The sequence below is a fragment of the Drosophila novamexicana genome, unplaced genomic scaffold (genome assembly GCF_003285875.2).
Source record: "Drosophila novamexicana strain 15010-1031.04,08,12 unplaced genomic scaffold, DnovRS2.1 tig00000512-arrow-arrow-pilon, whole genome shotgun sequence".
Classification (NCBI taxonomy): Eukaryota; Metazoa; Arthropoda; class Insecta; order Diptera; family Drosophilidae; genus Drosophila; species Drosophila novamexicana.
In genome coordinates, this window is record NW_020824809.1 from 566,376 (window position 1) to 585,580 (window position 19,205).

A 19,205-nucleotide genomic window follows, 5' to 3' on the forward strand; every position below is an offset into this window, starting at 1 on the left:
CTTGCAGTGTGAAGACAGTGCACATGTCGGCATTCCATGTTGTTTGTGGTCGCGTGCTGAGTCCGAGCATTGAACAAGTTTTCAGCCCGATGGCCGATGCCATCGCTAGCACAGACGAAGCCGTCGAAAGAAAAGCCGACCACTTTCTTTGTGGTCTCCGCTTCCAGTGAGCGATGATACGTGTGCTTCCAATGGCTGGCAAAAGTAACTATCAAAGTCAGCGACAGTAGCTGCGCTCAGTTGTTAACGCGACCTGAACAGGTGCAGACTTGAAGAGTTGCAGCCCCGGTAATAAATTCGTATTCGCACTATCTCGCCAAAGAAAAGCGCCGAGGCGCACGTGGACATGAAGTTAATTGATGTGATTATTTACTTAATTGCTATTTTGATCTTCATCTACTTGCTGCTGGAATAAAAGCCAGCACGTCTTCAAACAATAGTCACTCAACGCCAAGTCAAACCTTTCCTTCTACACGCTCAAATAGTAATCTCTTCAGCTATACCAACATTTGTCTATCGTTCACTTAATTTGCCACAACATGAAGGTAAGTAAATCCCATGCTTATTTAGTTGGGCTCAATTATCGATAATTGAAAATTAGCCCGCTGGGAATCACAACCTGAAATGCATTAATTGTATGCAAATTGGAAGTTTCTATTGACTCCATGTTGATAATTCATCTTATATTTTTTCTGTCTTTCGCTTAAATCTAAAGACAATGCCGCCATTCAACTGCAACTTCGTCTTCGTTTTTCCTTCAATTGAATTGCAATTGATGGCGCTGTGGCAGCCCATGCTTTGAATACTTGTTAAATTGCGATTGAGGGGCAATTGTGTGCACTTTCATTTGCGGTTCGGTTGCAGTTGCAATGAGAGCACTTGATGCGCCGAGTTTTCGCTTTAAACAACAAACAATGGGCCGCTCGCTTTGTGCACACTGCGCACCAATTACACTGCAGTTGCTTGACAGGCACAGGCACGGGCACGGGCACGGCCACTGCCACGGCTACTGGCATTGACTTTGCCTCAATGTGCAACAAAGTGTGGCGGGAAGACTTGAAAATAAAATGATGCGTTTGCTCGAAAACAGTTGGCTTAGTGCTAAATAAAAGTTGCATTTCAGGTTGGCCAAATGCGTTGTGAATTGGGTTAACTTGTGCTTGTTTATGGTTTCCCCTGATTTGCTACAGTTCGAATTGTGAGCGGGCAGCCATAGTGGAATTTAGTCCAAAACCAATTCCTACTTCAAGTTAGTTGCTGGCGACATTTGTATGTGGCGAATGCATAAAATTATGAAAATACTAATTTTATCGGGACTTTGACTTTCTTTAAACGAGTTGATATTAACTGCTCCCACCGCACAAGTTCATTCACCATCGGCCGCTCCTGGTTGACGTCAACCATTATTATGCATATTTTTACAGGCGACAAAGCAATATCAAATTACTAGCCACTTGATAAACACCAAGCCAGCAATTTGGTCTCAATTACGTTTGTAATTTCGATTAGGCAAACGCAGCACGTAATCAATAACCACAGTGCAGCACAGTGGTCGCATTGTCCGCTGCGACCGGCTACGGTCGGCTGTCAGTTTCACCTGAGCGCGGCGCTTGATTGACTGCCGGACTAACGGCACAACATTGTCATTGCCAGTGTCTCCGGCAGACAAGTGAAATTAGTTGTTGCAACAATTACGACGCCAAATTGTTGACTTCCAGGGGCAGGCATACCAAAAGCAAAGCACGGCACAGCAGAGGCCTCGTCGCGTTCATAACAGAACCAAATCGATTTGGTATTTCACTTTCGTTGGCCCACACGTTTAATTAGACGAGACATCCGCCCGCCTGGTCCGCCTGCAGTTATGGCTACCGTGTCTACACACACACACACACACACACACACACACATATATATGATAGCTTAACCAGCTTTTAGTGGCTAGCCCCAGGCGACGTGATAAAATTTTAGAAAACCGCCAATTTATACAAATTAAGGCCATTATTTTCGGTTCTCCGACCGTCCGTTGATTACATGCTACTGCCCTAACCCCCTCCCAGCCCCCTCTATTCCCCTAACCACATTGTGAGCTTAGCGCTGATAGAGCTTAGAAAGTTTTATTTGTTTATTTGTTGAGTACTTACCCGCAAGATAATTAAATGTTGTTTAATGAATTTTCGTATTACATTTTGACATCTCTACTACTTTAGCCTTTTACGCTACTGTTTACGCTACTGTTGGGCCTGGCCAGCTGTGAGCTGCCTGTTGGAAAGCGTCCGCTGATCTTCAGCAACAACAATTGGCCTCCCAAGAGCGCCAATCAATTAAATCGTCCTGGCGGCGCTGCAGCTGCTTCCACTGGCAAGCAGCGTACACTGGTTGTGCAGATTCGCAGTGATCAGCCAGTTCCATTGGTTTTAAAGGGTCGTCCTGGCGCCCATAGTCACGCTCATCAGCATCTGGCTCCGCACTCACACGCTCACTCCCATTTACACGCGCACGGGCACTCGCACGCCCACGCTCACCTGTTGCATGGAGCGCCACCGCATCATTTACGTGGATCACGCCCGCTTAAGCTAAGCGCTCCAGTGTATCTTAAGCCCTCAGGTAGCTTACGGAAGCCGCTGAAGATCAAGCTAAGTAACTCCAAGCCGCATTCCAAGCCAACTTTCGGATATGAGAAGCCCTTTAAGTATGAGAAACCCACAGCGGTTGCCTACAGCGAGCTGCAGAACTTGCCGGTAAGTACCACAGTAGCGGGCAGGACATGAACACTTATCCTCACATGCCTCACATGCCTCACATGCCTCACATGCCCCACAGCTGGACACGCACAACAATTACAACACCGAGCACTTTGCACCTATTTATACGGTACCCGCCCCCAATCTGGCACTGCATCACGATCACGACAATCAGATAGATGATGGATTAGACACCGAATACTTGCCCCCACAAAACTCGCCCCCACAGAGCACACAACGTCCACAGTCCCCAGCCTATGGGCCGCCCGCAGCTGTGGGCAGCTATTACAGCGTGCATGAGGATGAGACAAATGATCAAACGATTCGCGATCCTATTTCGGGCTCGCAGAAACTCTTTGCCCCAGATCCCGACCCATCGTTGCCCACTAGCAAAGTGAAGGTCGCAACGGAGAGCTACAACACGCCTAGCAACAACCAGCCACTCCCTTCGGATGTGCAAAGCAACCATCTGCCTGCTCAACCGCTAGTTCAGATTGTGGGTGCCCAGGCGGCTGCTCAAACGGTTCCAATATATCCCATACAGTTTTCGCAGCAGGCGACACAGCCCTTCATAGCAGCCGCCTTGCCCGCGGCCCACATACCCATCTACAATCCCACCTATCTGGTCACCCAGTCTAATCAGCTCTACACCCAGCACAAGCAGCAACTTTTTAAGCCCAGCACAGAGCACGTCGTTGAGACCGGATACGTGAACGCTGATCTGACGCAGGAGGTGGCCAGCAATGGCCAAATTCTGCAGGCCGCCAAGGATCCTCAACACAATATACACCCGGTGTTGGATACGGCGCCGCAATATGCAGCACTAATTGCCGCGCCAGCGTTAGGTGAGTCTGCCGAACCCGTCTATGAGACTGCGCCTTTCCACCTGGCCAATGTCGCCGCAGCAGTTAGTTCAACAGCGCCAGAGGGCGGATTTGTGGTATCTAACTACTATGGAAACTCGCACGACTCTTCCCAGCTGCTGCAAGCGTATGCTGAGGAAGAAGCCCGACGGCAGCAGTTGGAAACTGAGCATGCTGCACTTGAGCTGCAAAAACAGCAGCAGCAGCAGCAACAGCAACAGATCCAATTGGAAGAACTGAACGCACAGGCACATGCTCAATTCCAACAACATCAATATCAGCAAGAGCTGCAGCAACAGCAATATCAGCAAGAATTACAGTTGGAAGAGCTAAAGGCACAGGCACAGGCACAACACTTGCAGCATCAACAGCATCAGCAACAACTGCAACTACACCAACTGCAACAGCAACAACTTCAGCAGCACCAACAGCACCAACAGCAACAGCAACAGCAGCAGCAACAGCAACAGTCACAAAATTATCCCCCAGATGCAGCGGCCACTGCCTTCGAGGAACATCAGCGTCTGGTACAGCAGCAGCTTGGCAGTAATACGCCGTTACGTATTTTTGTTCCAGATGAGGAAACGTCCGAAACGGTAGGATTAGATTCATTTGAAGCTTTTAGCCTATATATGTATACATTATTTCTGTACTTACAGCAGCGTCTGCAGAAGCGCTCAGATAATCCAAAAAAAGGCTCCTTTGAAAATGTGCCCGCACTGGACGGTAACAATACGGCAAAGGATTTGTTTCCCGTTTCAACTTCTGTAGAAGTTTCAGGCAGCCAAAATGACGCCAGCAGTAAATAAAAATTTGTTTTTGTTATAACGTAGTCCTTAGCGACATTCGAATATTTATTTTACAGACTCATTTATAAATTTAAACATATAGCAAGTCGATAGTGTAATAAATAAATGTATTAATATTTTAAAATAACGCGCATTTTAATGCATTACTGATGGGTCACACTGTTATATATCGATACTCAGACAATGTGCTCATTTACTTTCGATATTTAATTTTGAACAAGTTGGCAGGCCTGCAGGAAAAATGAAGCTAAGCATAAATGTGTCGACGGAACACGCACGAAGTAATTAAATAATATTAGAACACTATTTAAATTGATTGCAACCGCGATGATTATACCAATTCGGTGTTTTACTTGTGGCAAGGTAATCGGAAACAAGTGGGAATCCTACCTTGGCTTGCTTCAGGCAGAGTACACAGAAGGGTAAGACGCACGGCTATTTTGCCCACATTCCTCCTTTTTTGCCCGATCTATAACAAGCTTCTAACATAAATTCTTTAGTGATGCCCTGGATGCTTTGGGCTTAAAACGCTATTGTTGTCGTCGCATGCTGCTCGGCCATGTGGATCTCATTGAGAAGCTGCTTAATTATGCGCCACTTGAGAAGTAAATGTGTGAGAGTCTACGCATGGGCATCAAAAATAAACTGACTTTGAACTACAAACTTTATATTTATTGTTAAAACAAATTAAAGCTTTATCAAAAAGAAAATCTCCAAGTGGACTACAAATTATCCATGAACCATGGTTGCCCATTGTTCTCGCGGCGCTTCGTGAGGATCTCACAACCATTGTTAGTTACCAGCAGAGTTTGTTCGAACTGGGCTGAGTAAAGGCCATCAGCTGTTACGGCGGTCCAGTCATCAGGCCAAGATTCCGCCTTTTGGACACCCTCGGAAATCATTGGTTCGATTGTAAAGCAGTGCCCAGCGGCCATCACTCCAACGGCAGAATTCTCTGTGGACGGTTCAAAACATCAGTATCTTTAGGAGATTATCTATGCCAATCGACTTACTAGCATAGTGGGGTACATTGGGGGCAGTGTGGAAAACACGGTGAATACCATGACCACAATAGCTGCGGACGACGCTAAAACCATGCGGCGCCACATACTTCTGAATAACGTTACCTATCTCCCGGTACTTAACGCCTGGGCGCACCAATTCGATAGCTTTGCACAATGATTCGTACGTGATGCGTACCAACTTTTTGTGTTTTTCTGATACGTCTCCCACGAAAAATGTTTCGTTGAGATCGCCATGAAAACCGTGGTGATAGACAGTCACATCGATGTTACAGATATCGCCGTTCTCCAATGGACGCTTGTCCGGTATACCGTGGCAAATAACCTCGTTCACGCTCGTACAGCAGGACTTGGGGAAATTGTAGTAGTTGAGGGGTGAAGGGTAGCAGTCGCGCTCTATGGCTGCTTCGTGCACCAACCGATCCAACTCATCAGTTGTAATGCCCACCTCTATGGCTTTGGCGCCTTCATCAAGACACTCCCGTCCTAGGCGTCCAGCTACTCGCATTGCCTCAATTTCATCATCATCGAGTATCTTTATTGTTGTCCCGCGCAAGGATTCTTCCGACAATGAACGTCCCGCTGGGTGATCAGCATAGTCTGGACGCGCAATAGCTTCAGGCACAGCACGTTTGGCAGTCTGCGGAAAGGGGCGCAATTTGCCGGTAAAGCGAAAATGTGGCCAGGGATTGTACACACCCTCGTCTACGGGATGTTTCTCCCCACCGGCTATATGGGAAGAATATCACATTTTTGGGAAATCCTGTTAAATGTATATATACGAATATGTATATTAGGTGGAAACCTACCAGCTAAAGCATGGATCACCTTGTGCTCTTTCCAGAATCCTTTAAAGCAAGCCTGTGAGCAGAAAAATGAACCCTTGATGCCCAACTTAAGGCAAGTGGGGCATTGTAGCGTTGCCTCCTTATTGCAGTTCGTTGTTTCACAACTTTGCGTCATCTCAATGCGTGAAAATTGCTATTAACAACCGTTCCAATTTTAGCACTCTGAAGGCAACTAATTATAGACAACGCCGTTAATACATTTTTATTAAATACATCGATATGATTTTATCGATGTTTAGGGCCGTTATCACAATATGGCTGCAATGACACCAACGGCAATATTAACAGCAAAAACATGGTAAAAACCAAAGGATTGGAATTTGTTAATATTGAAACCTAATCATTTTGTTATAAAAACCCTGAGATTCTTTCATAGGATTATTAAAACTAATAATTACAGAGTTTTGTCAAGATCTTTTGAGTAAAAAAGCAATTTAAAAGCAACTTAAAGTATGTACAACCCTAAATTGATAAAAATCGTGTGCTTAGAGATAATTTTGTTGAGGGTGTATAGTAATCAAATTTATCTAAAATAAATAACTGATATATTAAATGAATTTGAACTTACATCAGTTCAAAGCGGTTGCGACTGTTAAGAAAAAGCAGCTGTTAGCAAGCATCTCAGCGCATGCTCTCTCCCTCTAGCTATCTCTCCCTCTCTCTCTCTCTTTCTCACACACACCAATAATGTCTCTTTCTCTCTCTCTCTCTCTCTGTCTATTAAACACAGCTGTGCCAGTGGCTATGTTTGCTCTGTTTATGTTGGAATCTCTCAAATCAAAGCGCGAGAACCTTTCGTCGTAAACGGACGTGTGCATCTTTGTGGCGGCTAAATAACGCGAACGAAAGAAAAACAGCAACAAACTTGTTTGATCGAGAGCAGAACACAAAATCGAAACGAGCCAAAAAAAGGATTCCTTTGGCACTCAAGTGTATGTTTGTATTCGTGAATAACAATAAGTGCACTTATTTCTAACGCTATAATATTAAAAGGAATGTGCTTATATATAAAGAAAATGTAGCATCTTTTTGGAGTGCAGCTACAGGTGGAACTTGCATCCTGGTTATTTTTTCCGACTATTGCATTAAAATAAAAACAAATTTGGCAAATGGGAAAATAAAAAGCTATATCCTAACTAAAAGCAAAGGTGCTTATTGTACCTATTTAGTTTCTATATTACTTAGTCGTTCGTCTTCAGCTAATCTGTCAGACAGTCAGTCCGTCGGACCGTGAATAGATCAGTTTGTCGCGATCTTTGCACTCGACGTTCGATCGCGTTCTATGCGTTTTCCTTATCAGCAGCTGTCGTAGTTGCCCGACGTTGTTTTTGCATTTATTTCAAGCAGACTGCGACAAACGCGCCGCAGTTGCTATTGCTGTTGCTTATGCTGATGCTGATGCTGCTGCTGCTGCTGCTGTTGCTGTTGCTGGCGCTGCTGATAGAGGCAGAAAAGACGCAACAGCAACAATAGCTATAAATAACAAACGGCACGCGGCTGCCATCCGTGTGCACTGTACGTTGCTTACCCTCCACCGCCTACACCTCATTCATCCCCTCTTGAACTGAAATCAACGGCACCGGCGTTTTACGTTGTGGGTGTTTTGCGTTTTACGCTTTCCACTATTCCACTGACTGAATGATTGTGTCGTTGTCCGTTTTCCGCTTTTCATTTCATCAAAAACAAAAACAATAAATAACAAACAAAATCGAGCGAAACGCGAATTGTCAATTGTCAATGGTCTTCGTTCTAAAGGCCGTCTGTGTAATTAAAATAGAATCTGCTTTCTGACTGTGTGTGTGTGTGTGAATATATGTTGTGGGATATACATATATTTATTAATTCAAATATGCATATGCGTGTGTGTGTGTGTGCGTGTTTGTGTTTATATACTAAGACATTACTTTATTGTTTTGTTCGGGCTACTGCAATACGGAACATCGTCAAAAGTCAAGGTACCGCTGCTGCGGCAAGCAGCGACGCCAGCAGAGGCTGATGGAGAGACAGCAACGATCTTGCCTTGCTGCTGCTTTGAACTCGATCGCAGACACAGATTGAACGAATCAGGATCGCACATTGCTCTTGCTTTTGTTGCTGTTGCTGTTGTTGTCGTTCTTGTTGTTATTGTATTGCTGCGATTGTTGTTGGGCGACTGCTTTTTTTGGCCAACGATCTGCGTCGTTTGCCCAGAGGCTGTGCAAGCCTCACTGAAATTAAAGGTAAGAACACAAAAGGCAAAACTTAAATGCCGACCGAGTTAATTGGACCCGTCTGTGGCTCCTGCTCCAGCCTTTGATGCCCAATGATGTGGCATTAGCAAAATATATAAGTATGTATATTCCCCGCATTTGTTCGCTTTGGGTTTTTTTTGGCTTCACTTTTGCCTGATGCTTTTTGTCAGTTAGATGAAAATTTATGCGTCGCAGCAAGGCATGCCACAAACATGAAATTCGCTGCCGTCGCGCGTCTGCCGCATTTTCCAGCGCCTCAACACTTCCGCTTTGCCAGAAAATCAACTTCCGCTGGCAAACAATTGTCAGCAGGGGGCGGCGTACAATGTCGGGGACGGCGCTGACGACGCTGCTTTTGTAGCAAACGTAGCACAAGAGACGCATATTGATATTGTTGCCAGGTTTCTAACGCTTCAGTGCACTCACACATTCACACACATACACACATACCCACACCCACTGCCGTATAAATTTAAGCTGCTGCAAACGCATTTCACTTTTGCTTCACTGGTCCTGGCTGTTTCGTTGCTTGTCCTTTGGCCCGGCAAACATTTTGTGGCATCTTCGCCTGCTTATTGCCAACCAACGCCATTAAGCGTTTCATGTTACCTCCCTCCGCATTAAAAAATTGCGCGCGTATGCATTACCCAACAATACTTTCCGTTTCTGCGACATTTCATTTCATATTTCTGCCAACTTTGCTTATGAATAGAAAACATTTTGCTTCCTCTCGTTTCTTCTCGTTTAGTGTACCCTTGCAGAGAGTATGTAGAGTATTTAAGCTCTGACACAAACTGTGTACGTTTAAATAGGCATGCTTTTTATGCCAATTCCCTTTTATTAAACACACAGTTTAACTAATGTATATATGAAATCTTAGTTATTGGTTATTGGCATTGTCAAATACTTGGTTGCAAATGGAAAATTTGATTAAGTTAATCAAGGCACAGAAATATGGCACAACTCTCATACATACATATGTGTGTCGTAAAGGGTATTTAATATTTTGGAGAAAGCTCTTTATTCTTTCATTTTTTGTGCTTTGCACGCATTTCTACTTCAGTTGAGGGGCGCGTGCTTGATACATTTTTTTCTGTATTTTTGGGTTTATTTGCTTTACTTGGGGATTTGTCATGTTGAAAATTTCATTTTCAATTTGCTATCGCAGCAAAAGTAAGAAAATTAAAAGCTTATTATGTGCCGCAGGTGCCGAGAGGACCAGCATTCAGATTTGTGTCTACTTTCGGATCTATTGTGGCTTTAATCCACTGTGTCGAATATCTGCGTTGCCTGGGCAGCTCAAAATCTCAGTATCTGCAAAGCATTCAAAGTATCTGTTTGAGTTATTTTATGAATATTTGTATAGGCTCATGAATCTGTGTGGCGTACGAGGCGGATATGGCAAGTGTCGCGTGGGCGTTCTCTCAACGAACAGATGATGGGATATAATGCAGAAAGGGCCATTCAATGTTCTCATACTCATCACGCGACGAGTTATTTTCCTTCGTATTTCACTTCATCTTTTGCAGTACTGCCCCTCGCCCTCTCCTTCACATAAATATTTTGTTATCACCGTTCTTGATGCTGGTATGAAGCAAAGTTAATGATATGCGGCAAGTGGGTGAGCATAGGTGTCTGTCCCTGTGTGTGTGTGTGTTCCCGTCGGTCTAGATACAAGAGCACTTCCACACGTCTGATTGTGGAGAACTGTCCCCGTGACCATGCTCTGCTTAAGGCAAGATTTTTATTTTTCCTGCACCATGTGCAATTAATTAATATCGAAGCATATTTAGTTTCTGGGGTTGGTTTGCTGTATCAAAAGTTTGTGTATCGTTAAATTTAAAATATTCGGTACTCATAAATGGCGAGTCTATCTATTTGATCTTATTTCGAATGATTTATTCAAGTTTCAAATGTACTTTTCATTTATGGTAATCCATTATTATTATAATTATCCATTATAAATATTGAAATCATGCGGGTTAATTAAATTGAATGGAAATAAATGCATTGCCATACTCATTTTTCATGTGAAATTTTAAGTGAAAAACTTGATTTTCGCCTCAAATGTTCTCAGGGTTGACTTAATTCATGCCTTCACTTGCACACATTTGGGGGATTCATGAAAAAATCATTTACATGCCAAAAGTCACGACTCCAATTTCTGCGCAACTTTTCTGCTGTTTCTTTTGCCATCTTTTGGGGCTCATACAAATTTGTATAGCATTCAGAGGACCGAGGACCGCCTGGCAGTCGGTTTTATTTGCCAAATTAAAAGGATTTCATTTGCTTTTCATATTTGTATTGGTTTTTATCGCCGCTGCCAGGCTACCGGCCTTGGCCCGACGTCGATTACCCACACAATCACCATAAAAAGGAATCTCGGCACCATATTTTCTTTCCTCGCACTTGCCGTTGGTTTCCTTTTACTGGCATAGTCGTTGGCAATTGTTATTTATGACCAAAAGAAAAAATCAGGCAACAGCAGCCGCAGCATAAACTGACGAGCACAAGCCCGAGGGTTCCAGCTCCAGCCCAGTGGAGCTTATTCCAGGTCCGATCATCATTTCTGTTGTTAGTATTAATTATTTCTTAGTCTTGTGCTGTCTCGGATGCAAGGCGAATGTATAGTTCATAAACAGCTGGCTGACCATTGGTCATGTTCTGTGTGGCACCTTAACACATCTTTATTTTTAATTTTTTTTATTTACACTGCGGCTCTGGGAAAGCCCCATTCTCAGTTATAAGATACGGCGACGGTAACAGCAACGACATCGGCAGCCTATCTGTCTGCGGTGTATTTTACGGTTGAACTTTATTTACATTCACATGGCTCCAACTGAACCGCAGCGACTAGGGCCAGAAAGGTGCCCAAGCCCGTCCAGGCGCATTTCGGCTACAGTTGCAACCACCTGGTCGGCGGCGCTAGCTGAGAGGCCACAGGTGCTAGCAGGCCAAGCTTAATTATTTGCCGTTGGCTGTGGCTCCGGCTGTGGCCTTTGCTCCTTTTCAGTGTGCGCCCGTTTGCTTGTCTATCTGTGCGGTTGTTGGCCCGTTTGTTTGCGTGCTTGTTTGGCAGTCCCGTTACATTTTGCGCTTGCATAGCATTTAAGTCTCATAAAAGTCGGCCCGGTTGTTCGCCCGTGAAAAGGAATAAGCTCCCTTCATTATGCCCTTGCGTTGGTAATTGAAATTTATTTCTTGGAGAGCTTGCTGACAATTTCCAGTTCTGTCCATTTGGTCTGTTTATCCAATATGCGCCTGTTGATATGCAATACTTTTTATCAGTCGTGCAGCTAAAATTAACGAACAAAGAATAAAGTGAGCCGAGACTTAAATATATTAATGAAAAAGCCTTTAAAATATTTTTATTTTTATTTTAAATCTGCAAATGCATGAATGCAATTTACAAGCGTGATCGCAACCCAAAGCCTACTTCGTTAATATAATATTTATATATCTATATATAAAACAGCTTGACTGACTGACCGATTGGGGATCAACGTACAGCCCAAACCGTCAGAGCTAGTAGTTACCTTATGTGATGAAGGTGCATGCTAAGAAGGGTTTAGGCAATCGCGAAAAATTGTAGTATGCTAATTTTTTGCTTACCATCAGTCTAAACTCATTTTCAACGATCTTTGTTCAAATTCCTTTGAGGGGTGTTACACTTTTCCAAAATGCATTCCGCCTTGGTGGAAATGGCGGTCAACGATTTGGTGGGTGATATTTCGCGCTCAAATTTGTTTTCATTGATCTATATAAAAAGTGTTTCACATTTTTCCCAAAATCAAAGCTGTCTCGGTGAAAAATGCGGGTCTTTTTGGACGCAGCTTTAAGTTTTTTCCGATCAACCTCAAACTTACATTCAAAGCCCTACAAAAGAACTTATTGATTACGTGTTTCGGCGATTTTAGAAATTCAATTCGAGACTGATGAATTGCCAATAAAATAAATTTTAGATTCTTCAAATCGGATTTGCCTTTTACCTGCCCGTTGGAATATGCAATTAACAGTAACAGCCTAACTATACGCCATTTAAGGTTTGGACCAATCAGTCCCTTAAACGAGAGAGAGAGAGAGAGAAAGTGTCCCACCAAGTCCTGACTTCTAATACTTATTTGTAAAGGTGTTTATTTTGAAAATACAAGGTATTGCAACATTCTGACAGTTGTGAATTAGAAAAGTGAGCTAGAAAATAATAAAAAACAACACTTTTTTTGAATGGGGTAAACAAGAACAGAACACACGAGCCTCAGTGTGAATGTTATTATTGTTATTATGGTGAATCAATTAAAAATTATTTTAGTAAACAAGTTAATACCAATACTAATCATTGATAAAATGTATTGCAAATGTATTGCATTAATATATATAGCCATATCCTCAGAAACCCAAGACAAACTACAACATTTTTTGAGGAATCATGCAATTGGGGCGAACCTCGAAAGATGCCCTCAGTTCAGTCGTTAATTTTCTGCTTCCGACTCTTGACAAGGGTATAAAATTCATATCCGCCGCCAAATATGTACTTAGTTGCAACTTTAAATGTCAACTGTCAGTGCGACAGGGCAAATCAAAATAAAGCAAAAATGAGCGCGAGGCCATTTAGAGAAGTTTGGGAGAAAGGACTCATGTCAAGATATCTGCTTGTAAAACACTAAAAGTGACTGAGACGAGGCGAGCCAAGGCGGGACGTCGCAAGAAGAGATAAGGCAACTGAGATGCCATTCTACTGACTACAACTCCAGCCTAGACCGTTTGTAATATCCCCGTCCACTTTGCGCTTGTCATTGTCAGCTCGGGTAGTTTGAAAGTGGCGCACACTTGACAAGCCTGATTGATGGCCTGACTGACTGTGAGTGAGCAGCAGGATGGCTGAAGCTGTGTGTCTAAGGACCTTATCTTACGTAATTAAACTAAATATTCCATTCGCCCAACATAATCTTTAAATATCGTTAGCAAAATATACGAATCAAACACACACAAAAAATTCATCAAAGAACATTGCAACCTCTGCACTTCTCTTAATACATTGCGCAGCCGTGCAATGAAATTTTAATTTGTTTACGTTTGCGATGCGCTGCCCAAAAATGACCTAGACCCAGAACTTTCTGCGCTGTCCACTGATAAGTGCTGAAGTCCATGTGGGTGCTTCTCAGCTAGCGATAAACAAGCGAACGGAGACCAAAGGCGGTAACAGTGCAAAGTACTGAGCGCTGTCATTGCCCAAGACTTAATTCCTTTGCAAGAGCATATGAACGCGACAGTTAAACGAAAAATTAACTCTCTGTTAGCTCAGAATTAATCAATTGAATTTATAATTTGCATAAATGAGCAGCCGGCGCCACAATGCTCCCCGATTAAGGCACCCGTTGTTGCCTCTGTAAGAGCCAGTGCCATGCGGCGTATACGCAATTATGCTACTGAGTATCCTGAAAACGGGGTCTGCTGTTGCCGCCCCTGCCTGTACATTTGCCTGCTGCACACGCACGAAACGAAATGAAATGAAATTAAGAAAATATGTTGCACTCTTTGTTTACCACACAGATGTAGTTGCTGAGCTGAGTCTGCTGTTGTTGTTATAGCCACTTTTGCCAAGGGTTGCTGCTGAAAGTGTCTTTGGCTTTATTTGCTAGTTGCTTGCTGGCTAAGTCTTTGGCAGCCAGCGCGTTCAGCTTACCGACTCCCTTCGCAGAAGCCAACTTAATTTGCCATAAAAATCCAGACAGGGACTTGATTTGCTTTGTTGAATAACTGTTGTTGTAATTGTTGGTAGTGCGCGCCGGAAATTAAATGATTTAACGAAATTGCCAACATTTCCTGGGGTCTGGTAACAATAAAAGGGCGATAATAGCCGGGCGAACATTTAAGTTAATTGAAAAGGTTTTTTTTTATTGTATATTCAATTGGCAACCAAAGTTTGTATAGCTCTTAGGCAAGAGGACGGCCCGGGGTGCCTTAAGCGATTTTTAATTACCTGTCATTGTACATAGTTGTCCAAAGGCGTCTGGGCAGCGTGTGTCCTTGCTGAGACACCTTTAACTCAAGTTAATTGAGTGCACAACTGATGACAGCCGGCGGTCGCATCTCGTTTATGAGCTGTTGCAGGTCATTGTATGGATGTCTGTCTGTCTGCCTGCTGTCCTGCCTCTGATACGACAATCCTCTTTTATGCCCCTTTCAAGCAACCTCACACACAATGTGCTATGCCAGCTACTGAGGAGCATTCCAAGTAAATGTGCACAACTTCTGTGCTTCAAGATGTGCACAGCTGTGCACAACATAACCCTACACGCATACGCACACCCACACACAAGCACCCATATGTAAATTAGACGCCGGGTGTGCATGGATTGCTTCCAGCTGTTCGGTTGCTGTTGCTCTACATGTTTTGCTGTTGCTTCAGCTTATTATGGTCGGATTGAACAGAATTTGTACAGATAATTTTGCCTGGAGGCATCTACTGTAAGTCTTAAAGTCTTGCGTAGCATTTGTAAATAATCTATCCGAGCAAATGAAGCCAGTGCAGTTATCTAAAATGTGTCGTAAACCTAACGATTGGCAAATTCTAACTTAATGCTTAGTCTATAGCTATTCTGTTTACTTTCTTTGATTTATAGATAGATTTAAAGACTTGAGTTTATTTCCATAGAACATTTATACAAAGACATTCAAGAGCTGATTAATAAGCATAAACAAAATTGTTCTACAAATATTTCATACAAGGGGTTGGGGTTATCAACAGAATATATTAACCTATACATGTATGTATATGTTTATGTATTTATGTACTATGGCTGTGTGTATACGGACACACAGATCAATTGACTGATCGGCCTCGACAATTCATTTCTATTCAAATGAGAACCAAAACGAGCCAGTTTGAGGCAATTCAACAATTATTTCATCTCAATTTTCCGTGATCATTGCAGGCCACGTGCAGCGCGAGAATGCAGCGCACTTGAACTGGGAACGGACGGAGGCGATAAACAAAACGCAAAGCAAAAACAAAGGCAAACAACACTGTTCGCAGCGTCACGACAATTGACAAGCGAAAGAACGTGCGGAGCAGCAGTAAAAACCACGCTCAGATGGCGCTGCAGAGCCGGCTTGGAGCCGGACGCGGCGGCCGGGTAATGAGCTATACCAACTACGCCCTGCTGGTTGCCACCGCGCTGCTGGTGTTAATCTCGGTACATGTCAAAAGCGCCAAACTGCATGGGGATCCACTGGTGGCGCCCACTTCAATGGATAACGTTGCCATTGTTGAGAAGCATGAGCGCGACAACAACAAATACGTCAAAGAGTACGTGAAAGAGTCAGCTGCCACTCATCCTTATCACCAGCATGGCTACGGGCAGCACAAGTCGCACCTGCATCACCTTAATCATCTACCACTGCAGAACAATCTTCGGGCCTATCATAGCAAATACAGCATTGAGCAGCTGCTGCACATGCAAGTGGCACCCAAGGTGTCCAATGACATCGACATGGACCCCTGCAAGGCGGGTGAGTAGTACATTAAACTTGGTTCGCTGTGCTGTCAAATATGCTGTCATAAGACCCTCACATCTTATGTGGTCTCGCATTTGCGCTGCCTAAGCGCAAAATCGAATTAGTTAGCGCTAAGTCAATCCATAAGTCAACTATTTGCGTTATAAGCATTTGTCATATACGTGTGTATATTGTGTTTGCCTGTGTGGCCAAAAGCAACGCTTTGCAAATTCTATTGGCTTTGCAATGTCTTAAGTTTGAGTAAAAGTGAAAAGTCTTGTAAACTTATCTCATACACACGCAATGTTCTTGATATGCGCTGGCTTTTCCAAGCGTGCTCGCCAAAGCTCACCCACACTGTGCACGCCCAAGACACCACTGGCACCGTTAGATGCAGCGTTGAAAATTAAGCTCCATTGTAGCATCAGATCAACTTGCCTGGCTGCTCAACTGAATTGAATTTACCTCGGTTTTCAGAATCAAATTGAATGCCTCCAGAACGAGCATATCAATGCCTGTATCTGTGTGCGGAATAACTTCGATGAAGACGACCAAGGCGACGGCGACGAGGATTGCAATTTGTCTGCCGGCAACTGGGATGTAATGTGGCCCCAGCCAAGTTTGTCTATGGGCGGTTGTGCGAGCGAGTCTGACTTATAAGTATTTGCGCACATCAATTGTCAAAAAGTTGGCTCCATGGAATACATGAGCAAACCATTTCCCGCCTTCGCTGCCATTGGCAATGTAGTGTCAAGTAGTCCAACGAGTTGACAATGTGCATCACAATGGAAGCAATACAAAAACGGGAATAAATTCAATAGCATACATATCAATTTTTTAAGTTTTGAAAATATTATACCCACATTTAAAATATTGATGTTCAGTGTATATGTAATCTAGCCTCAGACTTTTGCAATATTATCATACAATTCTTACAATCCTTTCATTGATCCTGGAACGAAAAAAAGCTTTCAGCTTTCGTCAGCTTCAGTTGGGCAGAAACTTGCTCGATTAGATGTTGATAAGTAATTCTGCCCCATTTGATATAAAGCTCGACTAAAGAATTGTTTAAAGTAGATGCAATTTCTATTTGCAGTGATCAAAATAGAAATAGTTAAGGCCGCTCCCTCTAATTGTGAGTTGTGAATCGTTTATGTATCCAAGTAAACTCCCAATTTATAAATTTCTGTGTTTCACTGTACCCCCTGACTGTCTGTTTCTACTTACAGGGCCATCCGAAGGTTGGCTGAAGTCGGTTTGATTTACAAGGCAGTCACACTCACTCACATACATGTATCCGAACGCTTCAGGGCGAATCTTTCTCTTTGTTTAGGGCATGGTTTTACATGCTCCCAGAAAAACAGGCCGCTATTAATCAAGGGTGCACAGGGATTTTCACGCGCTCGATTTTGTCATTCTCACAATTAATGAATTCTTTGCATTCTGTTGCTCACAAATTGGGTCACAGCCGATTTAGAATACATACACAACCTACCATACGCACACACATACATAAACACATAAACTGGCACACATGCAAGTACAGCAAACTGAAAGAGAGCCTAATGTATGCAAATGCACGCAACAACAATGGGGGAGGAAAACACAAACAAATTTTTCTTGGTTTTCTCTACGCAACACAAAGTTAACTAATTGAATTTTGAAGTAAGCTGGAATTGAACGTCCACTGTAGCATTAGTATGAGCAGAGTTGAGCAACAGCAACAACGACGACAGAAATTGTTAAAGCTGGAACAACAACAAAACTTAACAAACATTACATTAACTGTAGCTCAATTCGAAACTCGACAATAAATTTATCGTTGCTTTTGCAGGTTTGGGTTAGCATTTAGATTTTCAGCTAGCTAACTACACTACCTTAATATTAACGAGCTGAATATGAAACACTAGACATTAGTCTAGTCTAACTTAATCTGAAAGGACATAAAAAGATTCTATATTGAAAATTAATTGACACTCGATTCAGATATAACATTTATAGTACAGGACTCAACATCGTCCTTCAGACGCCGTCCAGTCTATTCAAAACTGGGCAAAACAAAACATTTAAGTGGTTTAAGTGGGTATGCACGATGTCTGGCCCGCAATGCATGCAAATTTGATCAAAGTGATGATGAAAGTGATGATGGCTCAGAAGCAACGCTAAAAGACCAGTTGGAGAAACGCGCTGCTGTGTGCGCGTGGCTGTCGGTCTTTTCGGTCGCCGAGCTGCAACTCGAAATCAAACCGCAAATGACACTACAAATGTGAAAAGGGCGCGGAAACGCGAGACAGCAAGCCTGTAGATAACTAGGCAAAGTTGCCGACAGTAATGATGACAACAACGGTCTAGGCACAGCAACAGCAACAACAACAAAACAAACTAGACGAAACCGCAACCAGAGCTACCAAAACGTCAGGCTGTGCGGGTTGCACTAGCCTGAAAGCATAAACAACCTACCCAGGGCCAAAGCGACTGCAAATAATTTGGACCACCCTGCCCCCTTCACCCTACACACGCACACATACCCGGACAAATGTGTAGGAGCTTGAAACATGGCCTATAAACGAGTGAGCGGAACGCTAAACCGCGCCAAACTAACGCCATTCTTCACTGTCGTTGGCTTTTTCAGCCATGGAAATAAAAAGCCACTTAGCAGACATTCCATGCATCGTCCAGACAAACACACCACTCATGAATGTGAGAGAAGAGGCAGCTAGGATGGTGGGCGGGGCAAGTAACCTGGAGAAGTTACAGACATCACAACTATTTACGGTTCGCACTTTTAGCGGCATAGCGCACAGAGCTGCCACTTTATATTTCTGTGGTTACGGACGTAGATGGATTTGGCTAAGCCGACGTGACGGGACGTTGAGGGTTTGGCCAACGCACAGACAGTGGGATTTCCCAACTGACAATAAATTAGCCACAGAACAATCGAATTGCACAATTTACTATGTACCCTTAGATGTGTCAAGATTTCTGATTTCATTTAAAAAATAACTCATTCTTAGAGGAATGTTAAGATTTAATATATTATTATTATTATTATGCTGTCAACCATTTACACAAAACTAAATACATACACTTGCCAGGGATTCGAACCCGGATCCTCGTTGCCCACTAAGGCTGAAGACAGCGGGTAAAATATTAATTGCTTTCAGACTATTGTCAGTCAACCGTTCGAGAAATAA

The 19,205-nt window shown here is 43.2% G+C and overlaps 4 protein-coding genes across 4 annotated transcripts in view; 3 read left to right on the plus strand and 1 right to left on the minus strand.

The window, feature by feature from the left end:
• The first annotated feature begins 539 nt into the window (after positions 1 to 539).
• On the plus strand, positions 540 to 4,413 carry LOC115762012 (putative uncharacterized protein DDB_G0271606). Its single transcript, XM_030704081.1, has 4 exons — positions 540 to 545; positions 2,208 to 2,738; positions 2,821 to 4,200; positions 4,267 to 4,413. The coding sequence occupies exons 1-4, from the start codon at positions 540 to 542 to the stop codon at positions 4,411 to 4,413; spliced, it is 2,064 nt and encodes a 687-aa protein (XP_030559941.1).
• A 242-nt stretch (positions 4,414 to 4,655) lies between these two features.
• Positions 4,656 to 5,076, plus strand: LOC115761964 (DNA-directed RNA polymerases I, II, and III subunit RPABC5). The gene is made up of 2 exons (XM_030704005.1): positions 4,656 to 4,835; positions 4,914 to 5,076. Exons 1-2 carry the CDS (start codon positions 4,741 to 4,743, stop codon positions 5,020 to 5,022), a joined length of 204 nt encoding a protein of 67 aa, XP_030559865.1. The 5' UTR covers positions 4,656 to 4,740; the 3' UTR covers positions 5,023 to 5,076.
• Positions 5,077 to 5,117: 41 nt separating this feature from the next.
• LOC115761963 (methionine aminopeptidase 1) lies at positions 5,118 to 6,440 on the minus strand. The gene is made up of 3 exons (XM_030704004.1): positions 6,245 to 6,440; positions 5,427 to 6,164; positions 5,118 to 5,368 (listed from the first exon to the last, which is right to left on the minus strand). Exons 1-3 carry the CDS (start codon positions 6,396 to 6,398, stop codon positions 5,136 to 5,138), a joined length of 1,125 nt encoding a protein of 374 aa, XP_030559864.1. The 5' UTR covers positions 6,399 to 6,440; the 3' UTR covers positions 5,118 to 5,135.
• Positions 6,441 to 7,063: 623 nt separating this feature from the next.
• The window catches only part of LOC115761927 (dorsal-ventral patterning protein tolloid), a 34,678-nt gene continuing 22,536 nt past the window's right edge, over positions 7,064 to 19,205 (plus strand). Inside the window, exons 1-2 of the mRNA XM_030703958.1 lie at positions 7,064 to 7,215; positions 15,450 to 16,026. Of these exons, the coding sequence (XP_030559818.1) occupies positions 15,609 to 16,026 (418 nt within the window). The 5' untranslated portion in view covers positions 7,064 to 7,215; positions 15,450 to 15,608. The remainder of the gene's footprint in view (positions 7,216 to 15,449; positions 16,027 to 19,205) is intronic.